Here is an 18,824-nt window from a genome sequence, read left to right as displayed (position 1 = left end):
GCAGACCGAGTGACCCCTTGCTCGAGCCAGCAACCTTGGATCCAAGCTGGTGAGCTCTGCTCAAACCAGATGAGCCCGCGCTCAAGCTGGTGACTTCGGGGTCTCAAACCTGGGTCCTCCGCCCCCCAGTCCGATGCTCTATCCACTGCACCACCCCCTGGTCAGGCTGTTGCTTCTCATTTTGAAGGGCCTTTTATTTCTTAGGTTAACAGGGGCATTAAAAAAACAAAACTCTCTTTACAGGATGAAGTCTCAATGGTCAGAACATCCTTTACGTGCCTCCATTTTCCTTGATGAACACTTTGCAGATTTTAAGAACAATGATAAAATGGTTTGGGTGATTTAGGGATTTTTAAAAGAATCCAGCCAAACTAATCTTAAACATACCTGGCCTTCATCATTTTCTTTTTTTATTCTTGGGCCACTAATACCAACTTTTATTTTCTCTTTTCTTAGAATTCACAGGAAAACTCATACACACATGTTCCTTTAAACACTAACTTTCTTGTTGAGTGTTGACAGCAGGAGATATGCAATACAAAGAAAATGGAAGAAAACATTACAGTTACAGTTTCAATTTATTTTTATATCACTGTCTAAAGTTTTCTATTTTGTGTGTGTTTTATAATAGAAATAATAATAATCTAACTACTTGTGTATATGATTTATAAATCAATGTGCACATATTGAGAATATACGCTTAACCCATTAAATTTTTTTTAATTTTTTAATTTATTTTAGAGAGAGACAGAAACATTGATCTGTTCTTGTATATGCCTTGACCATGGATCAACCCTTCAACCTTTGCTCTAACTAACCAAGCTATCTGGCTAGGGTGCTTAGCACTTTTCTTAATGGTAGTGAGCAAGTTAGAAAAATAAAGAAAAAGGCGCCCAACGTTCTGGAGCACACCTCATTTCATCCGGTAGACATGCTGTCTAGAAGACAGTGTGACCAAGGGACGATTATGGGATTACCAGGGCTATGTGTCTAATTTCTTACAGCATCAAGGACTTTCCACGTCTCATTCTTTTGCATTATAAAATAGATAAATTGAAAACAGCTACCTAACAGAGAAGCACTTTAAAGAAAGTTTGTTCCTTAAGAAGAAAAAAGAGTTTAAAAATCTGCATGAACCATAAAATCCCGGCATGGGACCAGAGGAAGCTGGGCCATCTTATTCTCTGTTGGAGTATCAAGAGGATGGCTGCTTGGGTTTGAAGAACTTGGTGGCTGCAACAGAATGAAGCCTAATGGACAAGGTCCATTCTGGACCAACCTGTTTGCTTTGTTCTGGTTCTTGGACACAGATTATCTGTGGTCTTGGTTGTCATCCTATAAAACTCTATTAGGCTGGAGGAAAATTTAAATAACATTAAAAAGAAATTCTGTAAACATCATCAACAATGTGAAGGTTAACTGTAAGTATTAAGTTGGCTGGGACACGGGGTGTCCAGATTAAACATTATTTCTGGGTATGCATGTGTGGGTGTTTTGGATGAGTTCACATTGGAATTGATAGGTTTAGTGAAGTATTATAGATTGCCTTCCCTAATGCATCAACCAATCTATCAGATAGAATAGAATGAAAAGGCAGAAGGAGGCTTCCTGCCTGCTTCCTTGAACTGGGACACTTCTCATTTGCTGCCCTTGGACTGGGGTTTACACCATCAGCTCTCCTGGCCCTCAGGCTTTTAGGGTTGGCCTGGAAGTACATGCTTGGCTCTCCTGGATCTCCAGCTGGCAGACAGCAGACTGTGGGACTGCTCAGCCTGTAAGGTCATGTGGATCAATTCCTCATAACCAATCGATCTCCCCCCAGTATATATACATGTGTGTATATATCTATGAATCTATATAGACATCTATATCATCTCTATCTCTATCTCTATCTCTATCTCTATCTCTATCTCTATCTCTATCTCTATATCTATATCTATACTATCTATATCTATCTATCTATCTATCTATCTATCTATCTATCTATCTATCTATCTATATCATCTCTTTCTGTTTCTCTAGAGAACCCTAATACAAACAACAAATCAAAACCACATTGATTTTTTTTTTTACTTTCTACTCTAATGCAGTTTCTACATCTGAAAAATTCTTCATGGTGCAAGAAGTAAATAGAAAACTCTCCCTGGGAAAACCTTTTGGCTTGTTAGAGGGTAAATAAGAAAACAATGTCCTCAGTTCTGAAACAAAGGCACAATTTATTTACTCAAATTATTTTACAACAGTCTTCATTGGCACTTGTCAGCTTAACATTTAATATAGTTTTAAAAAGAGTCAATGATTACCTGAAAAATTATATATATTTTAATATCTAAAAAATATATTGCATATATAGGAGAGAAAAATCTGTTTGTAGCCACATGAGAAAGTTCTCTTGCTCTTCTCAAAGTTGACATCATGGCAGCATGTTTATTTACAACATCTCCAAAGCATGAAGGTCTCAATGAACACACTTGCCTACTGTGCTTGCCCTTAAATACTTGCCCCAGTGCTTCTCCTCTGCTTGGTCAGCAGCGTGAATGCCATGTTTCCCTTTCAGCAATAGACACCATTTTAAACACCAGCTATAAAAACGTACAAGCAGCCCAAATGTACAGATTGACAAAAAGATGTACAAATTACATTTAAAAAAATAACAACGACTGATTTGATAGTAAAATTGTATTTGTGACCGAGGTCAACTCGTTTATTTATTCTTTTTAATTTTTTTAATTATTTATTTTTAATACTGTGCGATATAGGAAAATAACTCTGCATAATTTATACAGTACGTTGCCTTCTGATGGGGTGACGCCGGAGTGATGGTCTGACAAGCGCACAGCGCCTGCGGATCTGTCTGTGTTTAGAAATCCCTACGACTTCAAAGTTCTGGGACCCACTGTCATTACTTAAAAAAAAATAGTTATTTTGCTCTCTTGTCTTTCAACAATGTCTGCATTTGCGTGAACATTTCTTAGGTCATATCTTGGCTATTTCTAAAGAGAATGGTCAGCCTAGTACATATTGCCCACTGAGAGGAATTTTGCAATGCCCATGGCTTCTTAAATATACACCCATGTTTTTAACTTTTAAATTCCAGTTGGGTGAAAACTTCACTGGCCTTACAACCAATGTTCCAGTTGCCATCCGCTGAACTAGGTCCTCCTAAAACAAGAGTATAAGCCCCCCAGCCTCTATTTTCACTATGTCTCAAACCAGCGCCTAACTGGTTAAGTCTATGACTCCTTATCAGACTGAACCCTGCAAGGTCCATGATAAGACCCGTTTGTTGATAAGAAACTGCTTTGGTCACAAAAATATAAAGAAAATATACAGTTTCTTTCATAGAACAACCATTCCAGTAATCTAAATATTCAACTCATAAGATGATAGAAGATTGAGAATCCAAACTGGCCTACTGGCCCACAGAATTACCCATCTCTTTGTTCAAGGTAGAGAAAGGAAAAGTTACCAACATTAAACAACAACAAAAAAAGGCTTTTTTTTTTTTTTAAGAAAAAATACAAAGTTTCTATTCACCAATACTGAGCATCCAGTTTTGTTGTTTCTTCATGGTCTTGTATGTCCTTTAGCGTCCAAAGTATTCCAGGAAGTGTGAGGGACGGGGCTTCAGCTAGAAGGCCTCTGATGACTACGCTTCTAGTAGTAGCTGCCTAAGTGTGAGGGCACATGGGTGTTGGGGTGGCGGGGGACATTGGGGTTGGGGTAGATGCCACCCGTGGGGGAGGTCCAGTATTGTGAGGCTGCTCCGAAGAAGCTGGAGGAAGTGACAGGCATGGAGGATGGGTGGGGAGGGACAAAGTTCACCTTCTGTTGATGGGTGTGGTAGGAGGGCATGTAGGAGATATCAGAAGGGTACTTGTACATGGACGACTCAGTTGGATGAGGCTGCAGAGCCTGGGCAATGCCATGGAAGTCAAATTTGTAGGCATACCTTTTCCCATGCACTTTGGTCATAATGTTTTTATCATAGTAGTATCGAAGGGCCCGGCTCAGCTTGTCATAATTCATGTTGGGTTTGCTTTTCCGCTCCCCCCAGCGCCTGGCCACCTCATCGGGGTCCGTCATTTTGAACTCCCCGTTGGTCCCCTCCCAGGTGATGCAGCTGGCGTTGGCACTATCGGAGAGCAGCTCAAGGAGGAACTGCCACAACTGGATCTGCCCACTTCCTGCGGGGGGTGAGCCGGACAAGAGAAAACAGAGTATTTCAGCCCAGGGAAGGCAGAGTCCAGTCCCCTAATCAAGGATTCTCTCACCCTTGGTTTTTGCATTCAGAATCTACTTGGCAGCCCCTCAGTTTCATTGTTGACTTGCTTTCCTGTTTTCCCCTGAGACTGGCATTATAAGCATAGTTAGATCTTAAAACATTTGGCGCCAGGGCTTTGGTGCAATGCACTGTAGGTAATGAGGTGTTGGACTGCCCAGAGCTAGCTGTGTGATTTTGGGCAAGTCACAGCCACCGTTTTGGTAAGATTTTTAAATGTCTTCCACTCTAAAAGCCTGAATCACTATCCATCTCTGCTTAGTGATAGGGTCCTGCAAGGTATTCCATGTCAGTGTAAAAAAGTCACTCTAACAAATTCAATTAAAAAAAAACAATAAATAAAGGTGTTTTCATACATATTGCCAAATTGCTATCCAGTAACAGCAGTCAATAAATGGCAGAGAAGTTGAACAAAAAAGAAGAAAAAGAAAGAAGTTACGTGGGTCTTTGAGGATGGAACTTAAGCTAAGCTGCTGTCTCTTGGTGTAACATATTTACTGCAGAAAGTGGACAGATCTCCTAGTAGCTATAGACTTAACAAATGTTTTCTATTCTATTCTGATTAATGAAGAAAAAAAAAGTCTGACCTGGAGATTACTGTCAGAGCCACAGGGAGGTGTGGCTCAGGCTTCAGGTCCTTGCACTTAGCTCTAAGTTCTACAGAGTTGATCTTAGGCCCAGAGAAAAGTAACAGGGGAGGGAGCAGATGGGTGGTTTCTTTTTCCTCTGGGCAGAGATGGCCAGGCACTGAAGAGTGGGCTGGAGACACCAGCAGCCTCAGTTCCCTGGGTGGGGGTGCGGGCCTCCCTTGCACACAGGGCCTATCAGCTCACACACTCGGGCTTGATTTAGGACTCACTTTGGAGTTATTTGTCATAATAAACCCTCACAATACATTGTCAAATTTATTTTATCCGCAACTTTTCAGGGACATACCTCTTCCATAGGCCAGATTGCTTTTCTAAAATCAATAATAAAATACCTTTGGAATATTTATTCCTTTGTGCCTCGCACGAGGCAGATAACCGAGAGCCCATTGGAATTGTTCCCTTCACCCCGACCCCCATCTTTCTCTGCTGAAAGTTCCACTTGTGCCATTTATGACTAATCTAAACCTCAGTGCAGATGTGAGCTGTTAATATATACATCTGTTTTCAGAAACTTCCTCAGCTCATGAACATTACTACCACCAAATAACAAGCCCTGACCTCTCTTTTCTACACTAGAGAAACAGGTGTTGAATACTTCAAGGGAAGAAGTACATGCTACTCCTCAGTCAGGTGTCTGAACTTAGTAGAGGTTCCTCCGACCTCACCAAGTTATAGCACATTCAGGAAAGAAAAGCTTGCAGGCCACGTGAACTCACCAGGATTGGCTAGGCGACTGCTGGTGGGGCCCAGGATCTGATATGGATCTAAGGAAGAAAAAAGGAAATTTGCTTCACTGTTATTAAAAATATAAAAACAAAAGCATTAACAATAAGAATACTCCAAGGGCTTATAGTTTCATTTCAATTTCAGAGAAAAGCTTGACTTCAGAAAACTTCACTGCTTTTATTTGCAGGCCCCAAAGATCGCGATCACAGTTATGCTTCTTCCCAGGGTTTACAGAAACAACATGGAATAGTGATGGAATAATTTTTATCATATTTAGTATTTAAAAATCTGTCGATGATGCTGTTGTTACCTAAAACAGAGCAATGAAACCCTTTGGAAAGGAGCTGGCTAGTATTTAGTCATAATGAATAAGGTGGACATGGTTTATTAAATGGGCTGAAGGAAAATATAATGACTACTGGTCTTTGATAGCTCTACCTGTTTCTAACGACTTTACACACCTCTGCTTTTCTGAGGTAGCATGACGTCTACACGCCTGGAAACCAAGCAACCTGGTTTCTGGCCTCAGCTACGTTATAAACTGAGTTCAATGGACAACGGCTGGGTGTTAGTATTGTCATCAGCAAAATGAGTGTGCTGGGCTGCTGGGTTCCCCCGTTCCGTTCAGTAACAACAGTCTGTGACGTTATGCTTGGAAATGGCAACCCTAGTCAGAACATGTATTTCAGCTGTAAAATGACTGTTCTTCCTATCTCAGTTTACACAAAATTTAAGTGATTGTTTAGTTATAAAAAAAAAAATCTTTGCAATATCGGTTTTATGTGAGGTTTCTCTTCTCGTTTGCAGGTTGGGAAGTCATGGCAGAGAGCTGGATCACAACTTGGCCACGTTGTTAAATGTTTGGTACAATCTTACCACTTTTATAGATATAATTGCAATTTTTAAAAATCGACATGAGTTTTGGGTTTCTACTTAGAACCATCAATTAACTTAATGTGTCCATGAGGCCACTCAGTCTACCCTTTTTTATCCATACAGTATGACAACAATTTTTTTTTTTGGCAGCTCACGTCTGATTTTGTTGTTGTTGAGGATTCTTCAAATCCTTTATGTCAAATCCTCTGCCTGTCTTGTGTTTCTAAACTTTCTTGATGAATTGTAAGTCAGTTTTCTATTGCTCTGTCTTCAGTGGAGATGGAAAACAGTGCTTGTCCATCCCACAGCAAGTGGCTTGTTCAGAACTGAACCTCAGCTGTGTCGCATGAAGATGACACAGCCGGGCTCGGGAGCGGCCAAGAGAGACTTCTCCAGTTATATGAAGGATCTCATGTAGAATGAAAGAAAGACTTCCCCATGGGGTGAACTAGGAAGCTTCAATGGAAGCTACAGGGAGTGGGCATTGGCTCAGATAGTGGAACTGAGCCCAGCTAGGCAGTGAAATCCCGTTGCTATAATGTATTCAGGCAAAGGTGGGGTCATCTTGAGACTGTGATATTACAGAAGGACTTGCATACCCATGTCTCTAAGTTTTTTTTCCAATCCTAAAAGTCCCTAATCCCATGGTTTTAAAAAGTTCCCCTGCCTATATTGTTAAATAGATCCCTCACAGGATGAAGGTATTTTAAAAAGTAAGTTTCATGAAACATGAAAGGCTTGAAGAGCACTTGGGGGTGGAGTTACAGCTCTTATAAATCAGCTGCGTGGCTTTTAGCCAATCACTTTGCCTCTTTGGGGCTCAGTTTCTTGATTTTACAAAATGGGGCATTGGAACATTTCCTCGTTAATATTCCTTTCACCTCTGACATTTAACAACCTGGTTCTGGAGCCTGTTACTTGACTCACAGATCTATTACAGAGTCAGACAGAGGTCCTAGGTGGGAACGTGAGGATGAAAGAGTATATTGTTCAATCCTCCTCAATTGACCAAATGGGATCAGTGGCTGCACAACAAGCAGAGGAGTGACACACGTCAGGGACAGCTACCTGGCTGGGGCCGCTGTTCAGTACTCTTACTCATTGTTTGTGCTCCTGCCAGCGGGGGGCCTGCAGGGAGAGAAAGAGAGTGCGGTCAGTGGGGCCATGCTCCATGTGGGGGGAGAAACAGCTTGTCAAACACCCTCCAGAAGGAGGAGAAGTGCTTTCTCCTTCACTCACTCATTCACTCACTCATTCACTCACTCACTCACTCACTCACTCACTCATTTTACTTTATAACCTGTGATCTAGACTCCACCACGTGCTGGCCCTGTTCTTGATGCTAGAACCTCAGCAGTGGACCAGCAGCTCCCGGTAGAACTGACAAGTTCATGGTGCAAACAACGATTAAACAGCGGTAAACACATTGTGGAGCATGCCTAATGGTACTGGGGCTGCGGATTTCATTTTTAAATAGAAAACGTAGACAGGTTCTTAATGAGAAGGGGACATTTGTGTGACGATCACCTGCTTCCTGTGTCTTCATGGGTCATGAGCTGCCCTCCATGGCACCTATCATGTGCACTCTTCCCATTCCCGTCAGAGCTCCCCGTTTTAGATCCCCGTTGGTTTCTGCACGGTCTAAGACTTCCTCTAACTGGCATCTTCGCCATTCCTCTCTCTTCCCACTGACCCATCAGGTGCTGGTTAGCTGGTCTAATTTCCCTAAGCCACTTCAGTACACTTTCCAAAAACCTTAGTGACTCCTCACTGACTACAGAATTAAGGTCTATCATCATACTGTCCTTTGTGCCCCCTTCCTTACCTATCCAGACTTCTTTCCCTCCACACATCATAAACTCAAAGAGCTCAGAGTCCTCACTGACGGTCAGACATCTCAACCTCGATGCTTTCCCTGGCCCCTACTTCTGGGAAGGTCTGTCTATCATGACATTGCTTCTCTTTCTTGAGCCAAGTCCAATGGCCCCAGCTACACAGGTTCTTGTTAAACTGATAAGAACAGATACTACACTTGATCTTCGCCAAAAGGCCGATAAGCGATACACAGGCTCTTGTTGATACCACCTATTTATCTGGGAGATGCCCCTCCCTGCTGCTGGTCCATGCCTGAGTCACCTTTGTGAACCCAAAGTGCCAGGTGTTGGGCACTGAGTAAACCAATAATTCATACACATTATTGAAAAGGATCTTGGTTATTGCTGAGACATAAATTTGTAATCCACCCCCTTTTTGAAAGAATTCCCTTCAACATCCATTTATGTGCTTGACATATTCATGTACTTCCTAGAGATAGCCAGATTGACACATTCTGGCTCAGGAGGTTGAGTCATTCTCTTCTCCCCTCCCGTAATGGGAAATTTTGGGTCAGACTGCAACAGTAATCCGTCTCCTCATCAGGTTCTCCCCATCTCAGCCTCTCATGAAATGGGCATGATGACATTGATGTGACTAAGCTTTCTCAGTTTGAGCAGCAAAGTCATAGAGGGTCATTATCATCACTTAAATGACAGAATCCAAATCCAGTGACCTTTCGTTCACACAAGACCTTGTCCTGAGAAACCTTCTGCCTTCAACAATGCTAAGACCAAAGGCAATGAAACAAAATTCAAAGGTCTGAGTGAAAATCCCACACCCTCTTTCAGGGAACCAGCATCACTGACAGGCCCTAAATTGGCAATTAATTTTGATGTCCACTCAAAAAAACAGGAAAACAAATGTTTGTTCCTTTTTTTATCTCATGACCCTGTTCTCCACCCCATCCTTGGAAAAATGTTTTCCTCCCAAAGACAGAGTGACATTTACTTACTTTTGTTGAGGCCAGAATTCATGTTATTGCCCCATCCTCCTCTCCTGACTGAGTCGTAAGACGGGTCTAATAAAAAACAACAAACAGTCATCCATCAGCATTGCTTGCTTTGCAGAAAGATTGCATGAAGATGACCTTTTAGTGGTCAGGAGAAATTAATTTAATTCAGCAGTTACTTTTTAGGCATCACTGAATTACAGAGGTGGGCTTTTTCCCTGGTGCAAAGGCAGGTGTCAGGAACGTGAACATCTTGATCAGAAACCAAACAACCAGACCCTGAGTTTGAAGCCAGAGGATTGGTTCATGTTCTGTCCCTTGAACAGGCATTAGTTATTGTGAGAGCTTGCGTGAATCATAAGATGTTCTTGCATTCAACTTTTTTTAATAGGAAAATTAAAAATTTACATGATTTATCTACCTTCTAGGGTTGTGCTAATGTTATGAAGTAAGTGTTTGCATTCCCCTCAAATGCATATGTTGGTGCCTAATCCCCAATGTGATGGTATCAGGTCTTTGGGAGATCACTAGGTTGTGAGGGTGGAGCTCTGAGGTATGTGATTAGTGGCCTTATAAGAAGAGGCTACAGAGCTAGCTTTCCCTCTTCCTGCCATGTGAGGATACAACCGGAAGTCAGCAGTCTGCGATCCAGAAGAGGGTCTTCACCCCGACTCTGACAAAATCGGCACTCTGATCTCAGACTTCCAGCCTCCAGATATGTAGGAAATAAATTTCTGTTATTTACATGTCACTCAAACTATGGTACTTTGTTATGCAGTCCCAACGGACTAAGACAGGTGATTATCCAAGATTATCCCATGTTACAACATATGTGATGCATCTTATAAAGCTTTCTACAAATATAAACTACTACAAGTATAGAAACAAAAATGTCTATAGCAGCTCTGAAGGGATGGACAGTGTCCAGATTCGAGACTCCATGGAAAGGATGTCCTGAAGCCCAGGCCCACAACTTCTCAGGTGGCCGACCTCAGCCCTTCTTGCAGCACACTGATGCTATGGATGATGTCTCAGAGGTTCCAGGCTCTCCCGGGCCCTCCTGCTTATCTGTGAGAGGAGAGAGAGCTGGGTCTGAGGACCACTGAGGGAGGACAAAGCCAGAGGTGCGGCTGGAAAGGGGGTTGGAACAAGAAATGAGGGATGGAGGTATGTCTCCTGCCTGAAAATGACTAGAATCTTGCTTCCAAGTCGCCATGGAAACTACTCCATTGAACCAAACATTTGTGATCCCAACCTCTTTCTTGAAAAAATTCACAGGCCAACATAACTGTGTCCAGAAATGGCTTCGCTAACTGCCTGGAAACTTCCGCTTTTCTTTTCTCATGGCATGAGTCCTGTTGTGACACTGAACAGGAATAGCGGGAGAGTTTTAGGATACAGAATTATGACTTTCAAAGTCTTTCCATGAACAACAAAGAAACCATGAAAACCATCCGAACAAATGGAGCACAAACCTCATCAAACAACAGCCTGACAGGGTGAAACACAAACCATCCCTCTCCACCCCTTCTGAGCCTCCTTAACAAATTAGGGTAAGAACTGCAAAGACGGATGGGCTCATCTGATTGTTCTTATTGTTTCTGGCTGGGGAGAACCGAAAGACAGGGACTGTTTTCTTGTGGAAAAATCCACGTGCGAATGCACATTCCTCCTGGCTTTGGGAAAGCCAGTGCAGCTTTTCAGTTACAGTATTTAGCAACTGGTATGAAAAGCAAAACAGAAAGCAAAGGGGTGGGGGCGGGGAGGGAAAGCAGGCCCGGGATGACAGGGAGACGAAGCTCAGCTCGTTTAAGGGGTCTGTTTTTATTTTTATTTGGCTTATTTTCACAGTCTCTCCTGCAAATAGATTCCTCTGCTTGCTTTAAAACAAAAATAAACAAACAAAAAACTTCAACTTGTTTGTAAGCTTGGGACGAGGTTGAAGGCTCTCAGGAGCATTTTCGGGGCTGTGTCGCAGGGGGCTGTAGCATGGAGACTATGCTGGAACAAGCCAGAGGAGAGGGGAGGCTCTTCAAAGAATTTTCTGTGGTGGGGGATGCTGGTTCGGCCTCCAGTAAGTTATTTCAGAGTTGCTTCTGCAATGTATTGTGTGCTTGGCCATAGAGTGGGTACAGAGGAACGTGAAACATGATCTCCGTATTTGTACTTAAATATGAGACGATAACTAAGACTGTGAGGAAATGCGGGTAAGGGACCAAAGGAGGGGTGCAGACATTAAGGTTCCCGGAGGTTAAGAAGGGAAAGGTGAGTGTAACGGGGTCCGGAGAGTGAGCAGTGCAGACAGGAGAAGGTAGACGTGGCTGGGGGATGGATGAGGGATGTCTGAGGGACAGCCATGGAGGCCACCGCGTGGCTGAAGCAGAGGAGTGGGTGGGAAGAGAGGGTTCCACGCGAGGGCTGAGGGCATGCTCAAGGCCGTGTGGCTGGCAGCTGGGCAGCGTCATGACCTTGGGTCACAGGCAGTGGAAGCCCATGCGGCAATGCCATGAAAGCGGGGTGTGTGGGGCACGCAGCTTGTGGCCGTGCGCAGGAGGAAAGGGCCCCGGGGGGTGGACGGGATTGAGTAGGAACAGAACAGAAAGTGGAATAGAAAGTGACAAATTCAGGTAAAAAGAAAAAAAACAGATCACTAAGTTCCAGGAATTGGTGTGTGTTATCTGAAGTCCTGACTTGCCTTCTGACTTACTGCACAGATAAAATCTGTCTCAGAGTTTTCTAACCAGTGTTTCTACTGCATCATTCATTACTGAAGGCATCCTCTGTGAAAGCTGTGTTAGATTCAGAACCAGTTGGGTTTTTTTTTAAGCTCAAATTATGGCTTTAGCTATCATTACCAATGACTTCTTATGAGCTTTTCCTCCTATTCTTTTATTCTAGCGCCAGGGACAAAACAGACACTCCTAAGTCACAGAAAGCCTGGATGAAGTCCCTCTAGCCAGCAGAGGTCAGGCGGCTGGACTCCTCTGTAACTCTGAGTGCCCACTCATGGTTGAAGTCGCTGCTTTCTCAGAAGTGTCCGGCGGCCCCATCTTGGCTGTGATACCTCAGGGCCTGAGCTGGGCTGCAGAACCGTAGAACATGATACTTCCCCAGGCCTACTTGGGGGTGGAGTTGGGGGTAGGGGTGGGGATGGGGAAAGCCTAGCTGAAAGGATGATAGAGTCCCAATCAGACCAAAAATCTTCTAGTAGGAAACAAACAAACAAAAAAAAGCAAGCAAGCAAGCAACTAAAACAGAGAGGCTATAAGCAATCAGCCTGAACTGTGTTCTCATACCAAAGTTAAGGGACAATTAGTAGCTGCGGGCCATGCCAGAGGCTGTCGTCTTTAGCTGAGGACCTAGAGGCAATATCAAATCTGAGCCACAAACACCACAGGTCTCCTCTTTGTCCCAACCATGTGCCGGGGAAATCCTGCTCCTGGCACCTAAATCTACAAAGGACACCCACGTTCATCACTGAGAAGTTTAACAAATGCACTCTGCTTTGTGGGGACTGCCACTAACTGTGAGATTTGAATGAAAACTAGTATTTCTAGAGTAAGTCTTACTGCAAAGACAGAGCATGAGGATGGAGGCGGAGGCCAGAAGCCGAGGTCCAGCACTCTGCCTGGGAGGTCTGGAGGACCCGCGCAGCCTTGCAGATTAAACGAGATAGCCAAGTAAATACCTGACCCGGTGCCTAGCACTAAATCAGACATGGAAAATGTTAGCAATTAATATTATTATCTGCATCATTATTACGTATTTAAAGAATGTTCAGACCCAGAAACATGTGCACCATCCCTACCAAATGCACATTAACTTCCCCTCCCCCTCCTCCTACCACCTTACTATGTTCTCCTTATTTTTCCACCGATCACCTAATTTCATCACCACTTAATTCACATTTGTGGTTTACTGACTGAATCTCCCACCTGAATATCAGGTCCACAAGGGGAGGGATATTTTTTCTACTGTCTGATGTAATCAAGTACCTAGAATGGTGCCCAGCCCAGTGCAAGTACACATTAAATATTTATTGACTAAATAGATGGGCCAATACTTTCCCTTTCTTGCTAAACATACACATTTCCTCTTATTGATCACTGGCTGAAGAGAATTCAAGGCCCCTAGATTTACTTCTCCCTACTAAGTCGTCTCCAGGGGACTTCAGTTCAGGTGATGAGGAGCACAGACAACTCACCCTCTCTGCCCCTTGAGCATAATGGATAGCAATCCACCTGCTGCAGGCAGAGGCTCCAATCTGTCCCCACAGGGAAGTCAAGAACTAGATGCCACTTACTGAAGTGGCCTGCGTTTTATTTCATATATTTTTAATGTCATTGTTGAAATGAGGGTTTGTTTTTTTCTCTACAAAAGGTCATGCAAGTGAAAACTTAGCGGTGTGGTCAACTCTAGTCCCAGACACACGAACAGAAAATAACCCAAATGAAAAAGCCTGGACCAGGGAGTTCACCAGCTACTCACATTTCTGCATAAACACTATGTGGCTGTGTCGGAGCTCTAACCCCAGCTGCCGGTCAGCGCTTGGAGCGTTGTCTGGTGGCTGTGCTGATCCATGAAGCAGCCTGAGTATGCACTGAGCACCCCCTTCCTCCTCCTGTGAATGTGGTCTACTTCCTGAGAACTGACTTCTGGAAACAAGCCTAAGGTAGCAGCCAAGGGCACAGTGTGACGGTTAGGGACCAGCAGATGAGTTGACAATCTCAGAACTTCTGTGTGGTGGCAGATTGCTTTGTCAGCAGGAAAGCATACCCTGATTCTGACAAACTCACTTTGGACTTCAGTGAAGGCTGCTGCCACCTGGCTTTATAAAGACCAAAATGACAAATCTTATTGTGATTTTTTTTCCAGACAAGTCACCAAATGGGTTTTGCTTGGAGTTTGTGGTTTCAGGCAGTCCTGAGATCAACGATGGCCACAGCAGAGAGAGACCAGAGCCTTGCTGTGGTGAATCCGGGCACTGCCAGGCATTGTGGAGAAGTCTGCCTCAAGTATATAGTGGCCCGAACAGTATCTCCATTATGTGATGCTCGACGTGGCTGAATTTGACACTAAATGGCCTCTTAGGTTCCAGGAGAACCTTCCAGAGTACAGAAATATGAGCACGAAGATTTTTTTTTTTTTTTTTCTGAAAAGTCCCTGCTGGGAGGGGAGAGCTTTTTCTGGATACGACCTTCTCATAGACATCCCAGCGTTAATGCAGTTTCTGTGTGAAGCTTTTAAGCGGTTCTCGGAAATCTGGCCAAATGTCTCAGGAAAGACACTTCTTTCTGTCCTGAAGTCTACAGTTGACCTTCTGAAGGCCCAAGGCCTCAGGCACCATGCAGCTCCCCACTCTGTCATGACCTCACCCAGGGGCCAGTGATGCAGTGACACCAGCACACAAGAGCCTCTCTCTTCATTCCTTACGACATAAGGCCACACTCTCAATTACTTGATGGAAAAAGATGGATTTTCCCTGAAACTTCTCATCAAATTTCTGGTTGCTGCTGAGAAGGTTGGCAGCGCTACCCCTGTTTATCCTTGGAAAGCCAGCTTCTGAATGCAGACCTTTCAGCTGAGGTACGGGCCGGGCTGCCCGCACTCAGAGCAGACGCTGCTCTGCGAGCCAGACCTTCTTTCTTGAAAGAGTGAAGATGACAAAGGAGAGAAGCTTTCATAAGGAGGAATCTGAGACCACAGCTTTGACCTCCCCAAGATAGAACCAAGTCCCGCAGGAGGAAGATGCATCACTCAGCTCTCGTAGGAAGAGCTACATAAGGAGCACCATCTTTGTTGCTGGTAGAGGACTGGGCTAGACGCTTCCCCAAACTCCTTCTGCCTCTGAGGTCCTGGCTCCTAAAGGCCCAGGCTTTGAGGAGGAGCCGCTAATCACCCCCCAACTCAGGCTGCTTTCCTCTGGGCTCTCCTCCATGATGCCTTTGATGCTGCACCCCACCTATGAAAGCCTGCTCTACTTCTGGAACCTTCTCACCCCTCAACTCAGGACCAGCTACCTGCTTGTCACTGTTGCCACTATAACCCCTGCTGGTGACCATACCGGATATCTGACCAACAGGCCTGGCCTCCCGGTTCAAATGAGTGCAAAAGCAGTGAACATTTTTGTGAGGTATAGGATGCCCTCCTGAAGGAGTCCCTTCTCTCTGGCGGGCCTTCCTTCTGTGGTGACGACATGCAGTTAGAACCAGCTCACCCTGGGCTCAGATCCCAGCTCCACCATTTGCTCTGTGGAGTGATACTGGTCAGAAGGTTACTCTACCTTTTTGAACCTCTGTTTCTGCTTCTCTAAAATGGATTAATTTATAGGGTTGCTAGGAAGATTAAACAAGCATTTGCTAAATGACAATTTTTAAATCTACACGATATGCATGTAGTCTATACCAGTATTTTATAATTGCTGGTCTGCCAAAATTTTCTTATCGCTGTGCGAATCAGTTAACCACCCTGCTGCTGTTGGATGATTATAGACCCAATGATCTTAGCCAAATTCACTTATGCTCAGGGTGATTTCTGCCATAGCAGTCCCCAAAATAATTCATCTATTTTCACCTGTCTGCATGTGTAAAAAGGGTGAAAACCACTGGTCTATACAAGCTTACTTGCACCTCTAAGAAAGTTTATCTTGGTGAACTGAGGCTAAAACGCTGAGCAAGGAAGGCTTTGGAAAGAATAAGAGCCTAAGGGAGGAAGGATAGTTCCATCCCTGTGATCCCAGATCAGTGATTCCCAAATTGGAATCAAAGGTGGCTCATTTTTACAAGAAGAAATGGATTATCTTGGACCCCAGTTTGAAGAAAATTGCTTTAAAAGAAAGTGAGGGGTGGGGGCTAGGGCTGCCCGCTGGTATGTGAGGCTTTATCTGGCGTCCTTCTTGCCCCTCGACTGTCCGCTCCCGCAAGGTCCTTCCCCCTCGGCTCTGAAGCAGGGTCCTCACCTCATTTCAACCCATTCTATAGGGGCAGCCTTAGTGGCATCTTATTTTCCAAAGAGCAACAGAGGATCTTGGCTTCTGTGGAGACCTCAGGAGGAGGGAAATATCTAGGGAAGACTTTCTTCAAACTTGGAACTCATAGAAAAAAAAAACATCCTGGATCAGATTTCCTTTGCTCAAGGATCTTGTCGTGGAATCCAAACAGCGCCTCGGCTCAGCACTGACCCTGCTGTGTGGAGTATAATGGAGGCACTGTTTAAGATATTATACGTGCAAAGAGAAAAAAGATGTACGAGAAAAATGCTTGAAAAAAAATGGATGGTTTTTAAATATGAAGTTTGGAGAGGCAAGTGGCACGCTGGCTGGGCACAGCCCCGCCACAGTCATGCGAGGCTTCCTGCTGGGCCTGGGCCGTTTTTTCATTTTGTTTCTCCTGTGGGCTCCGTGTCTAAGTGACACAGAAGTCTAAATGACCTCTTTATTTTGATAAAGCCTCAAAGTGGGATTTCTGAGCCAGCCTTACGTAGCAAAGCAATTCATCCTGACTAGATTAATTGGATGTTTGCCCAAACTCCCCTCCCATGTAGACACAACTAAATTGCATACTTCTGTGGTCTGATCTGCCTCAGGTTTAAGAGGATTCCAGGTAGGAAAAGAGAAAGCCTATCAGTTCAGTTAGGTAGCAGGGCTTGAGGTTCAACGAGAGGTGGTCTGTGCTCAGCCCCTGCACTCACCTGAGAGCCGGATCTAAACCTCTCACGCTGACATTTCACACTCAGGCTGCTCTCACTCTGTCTGCCAATCGGATGCAATCTTGTGTCTGAGCCACAATTTAACTTTTGCATCTTTTTCCTACAAAGTTCTAAGGTCAAAGGTTACTTGTAAGAGCCTCACGTTTATTGCCCTTGTCCTGTTTAGTCTTCTGGTGTAATTCCTTATGCACTCATCTCCCTTACTTAATAATAACCTTGTGGAAGACAGGGGCTGTCGCCATCACTTCTGTTTCCCTCTCCCCTCCCCCAACACTAGCTTATTGGACTTAATGGATATCTCATATCCCACAACATATTCAATCACTTAACCAAATTTTACTGAATGTCTACTGTTATGCCAGACATTGTTCTATGGGCTGCATGGATAAGTGAAACCCCTTATCCATGGTTTCACTTTCTGTAGTTTCAGTTATCTGTGGTAGACCATGGTCCAAAAATATCAAACGGAAAATAAACACTTCATAAGTTTTAAACTGGATGTTGTTCTGAGTAGCATGATGAAATCTCACACTGCCCTGCACTGCCCTGTCCGATGTCTATCACCCCTGTGTCCAGCGTCTCCATGCTGCACCCTCTCCCCTGACCCTCAGTCACTCAGGAATCCTCCAGGTTGTCAGATCGACTGTCCTGGATCACAGTGCTTGTGTTCATGTCACTTTTATTTTGCCTAGTAACGGTCCCAAGGTGTAGAAGTAGTAAGGCTGGCAATTTGGATGTGCCAAAGAGAAACCATAAAATGTTTTCTTTAGGTGAAAAGGTAAAAGTTTTTGATTTAGTTAGGAAAGAAAAAAAATGATATGCTGAGGTTGCTAAGATCAACATTAAGAACAAATCCTATATCTGTGAAATTGTGAAGAAGGAAAAAGAAAGTCTTGCTAGATTGCTGTTTCACCTCAAACTGCGAACGTTAGAGCCACAAGCATGGTAAGTGCTTAGTTAGGATGGAAAAAGCATTAAATTTGTGGGTGGGAGAATGAACAAATAATACATTTTTATTGACAGCTGTGTGTTATGCCAAAACCCCTTGAGCCCATATAAAGACTTCAGCAAGGGATCCCATGAAATGAGTGACACCAAGGCATGTACTGCAAGTATGGGATGGTCACAATAAAATATTTAGAGATAGATAGGACCCCGGCAGGATAGCTCAGTTGATGGAGCATCATCCTGAAGCACAGAGGTTGCTGGTTCAATCCCCGGTGTGGGCACATACAGGAGCAGACTGATGTTCCTGTTTCTCTCGCCCTCCTGTCCTTCCTCTCTCTCTCTCTCTCTCTCTCTCAAATCAATATAATAAACATTTTTTAAAAATAGTAAAATCTAAAAAAAGAGAGAGATAGAAAGGTCACAGTCACATAACTTTATCATAGTATGTTATTATAATTGCTCTACTTTATCATTAGTTATTATTGGTAATCTCTTACTGTGCCTAATTTAAAAATTAAATGTGCCTGACTAGGCAGTCATGCAGTGGATAGAGCGTTGTCAGACTGGGACACAGAAGACCCAGATTTGAGGCCTCAAAGCTGCCAGCTTGAGCGTGGGCTCATCTGGTTTGAGCAAAGCTCACCAGCTTGGACCCAAGGTCGCTGCCTAGAGCAAGGGGTTACTCGCTCTGCTGTAGCCCCACGGTCAAGGCACATATGAGAAAGCAATCAATGAACAACTAAGGTGCTGCGATGAAGAACTGATGCTTCTCATCTCTCTCCCTTCCTGTCTGTCTGTCCCTATCTATCTC

The 18,824-nt window shown here is 43.9% G+C and overlaps 1 protein-coding gene and 1 pseudogene across 4 annotated transcripts in view; both read right to left on the bottom strand.

Annotated features, from left to right (window-relative positions):
• Positions 1-2,664: 2,664 nt before the first annotated feature.
• Positions 2,665-18,824, bottom strand: part of FLI1 (Fli-1 proto-oncogene, ETS transcription factor) — a 126,306-nt gene continuing 110,146 nt past the window's right edge. For all 4 annotated transcript variants that reach the window (XM_066259715.1, XM_066259716.1, XM_066259714.1 and 1 more), the window contains exons 6-9: positions 9,362-9,427; positions 7,603-7,662; positions 5,649-5,696; positions 2,665-4,187 (exon numbers count right to left, since the gene is read on the bottom strand). In XM_066259715.1, the coding sequence (XP_066115812.1) occupies positions 3,658-4,187; positions 5,649-5,696; positions 7,603-7,662; positions 9,362-9,427 (704 nt within the window). In that variant the 3' untranslated portion in view covers positions 2,665-3,657. The remainder of the gene's footprint in view (positions 4,188-5,648; positions 5,697-7,602; positions 7,663-9,361; positions 9,428-18,824) is intronic.
• Positions 8,466-8,596, bottom strand: LOC136327713 (U2 spliceosomal RNA; annotated as a pseudogene).

The sequence above is a fragment of the Saccopteryx bilineata genome, chromosome 2 (genome assembly GCF_036850765.1).
Source record: "Saccopteryx bilineata isolate mSacBil1 chromosome 2, mSacBil1_pri_phased_curated, whole genome shotgun sequence".
Classification (NCBI taxonomy): Eukaryota; Metazoa; Chordata; class Mammalia; order Chiroptera; family Emballonuridae; genus Saccopteryx; species Saccopteryx bilineata.
Note: the sequence above shows the minus strand (reverse complement) of the source record. Positions and strands in the feature narration are given on the sequence as shown.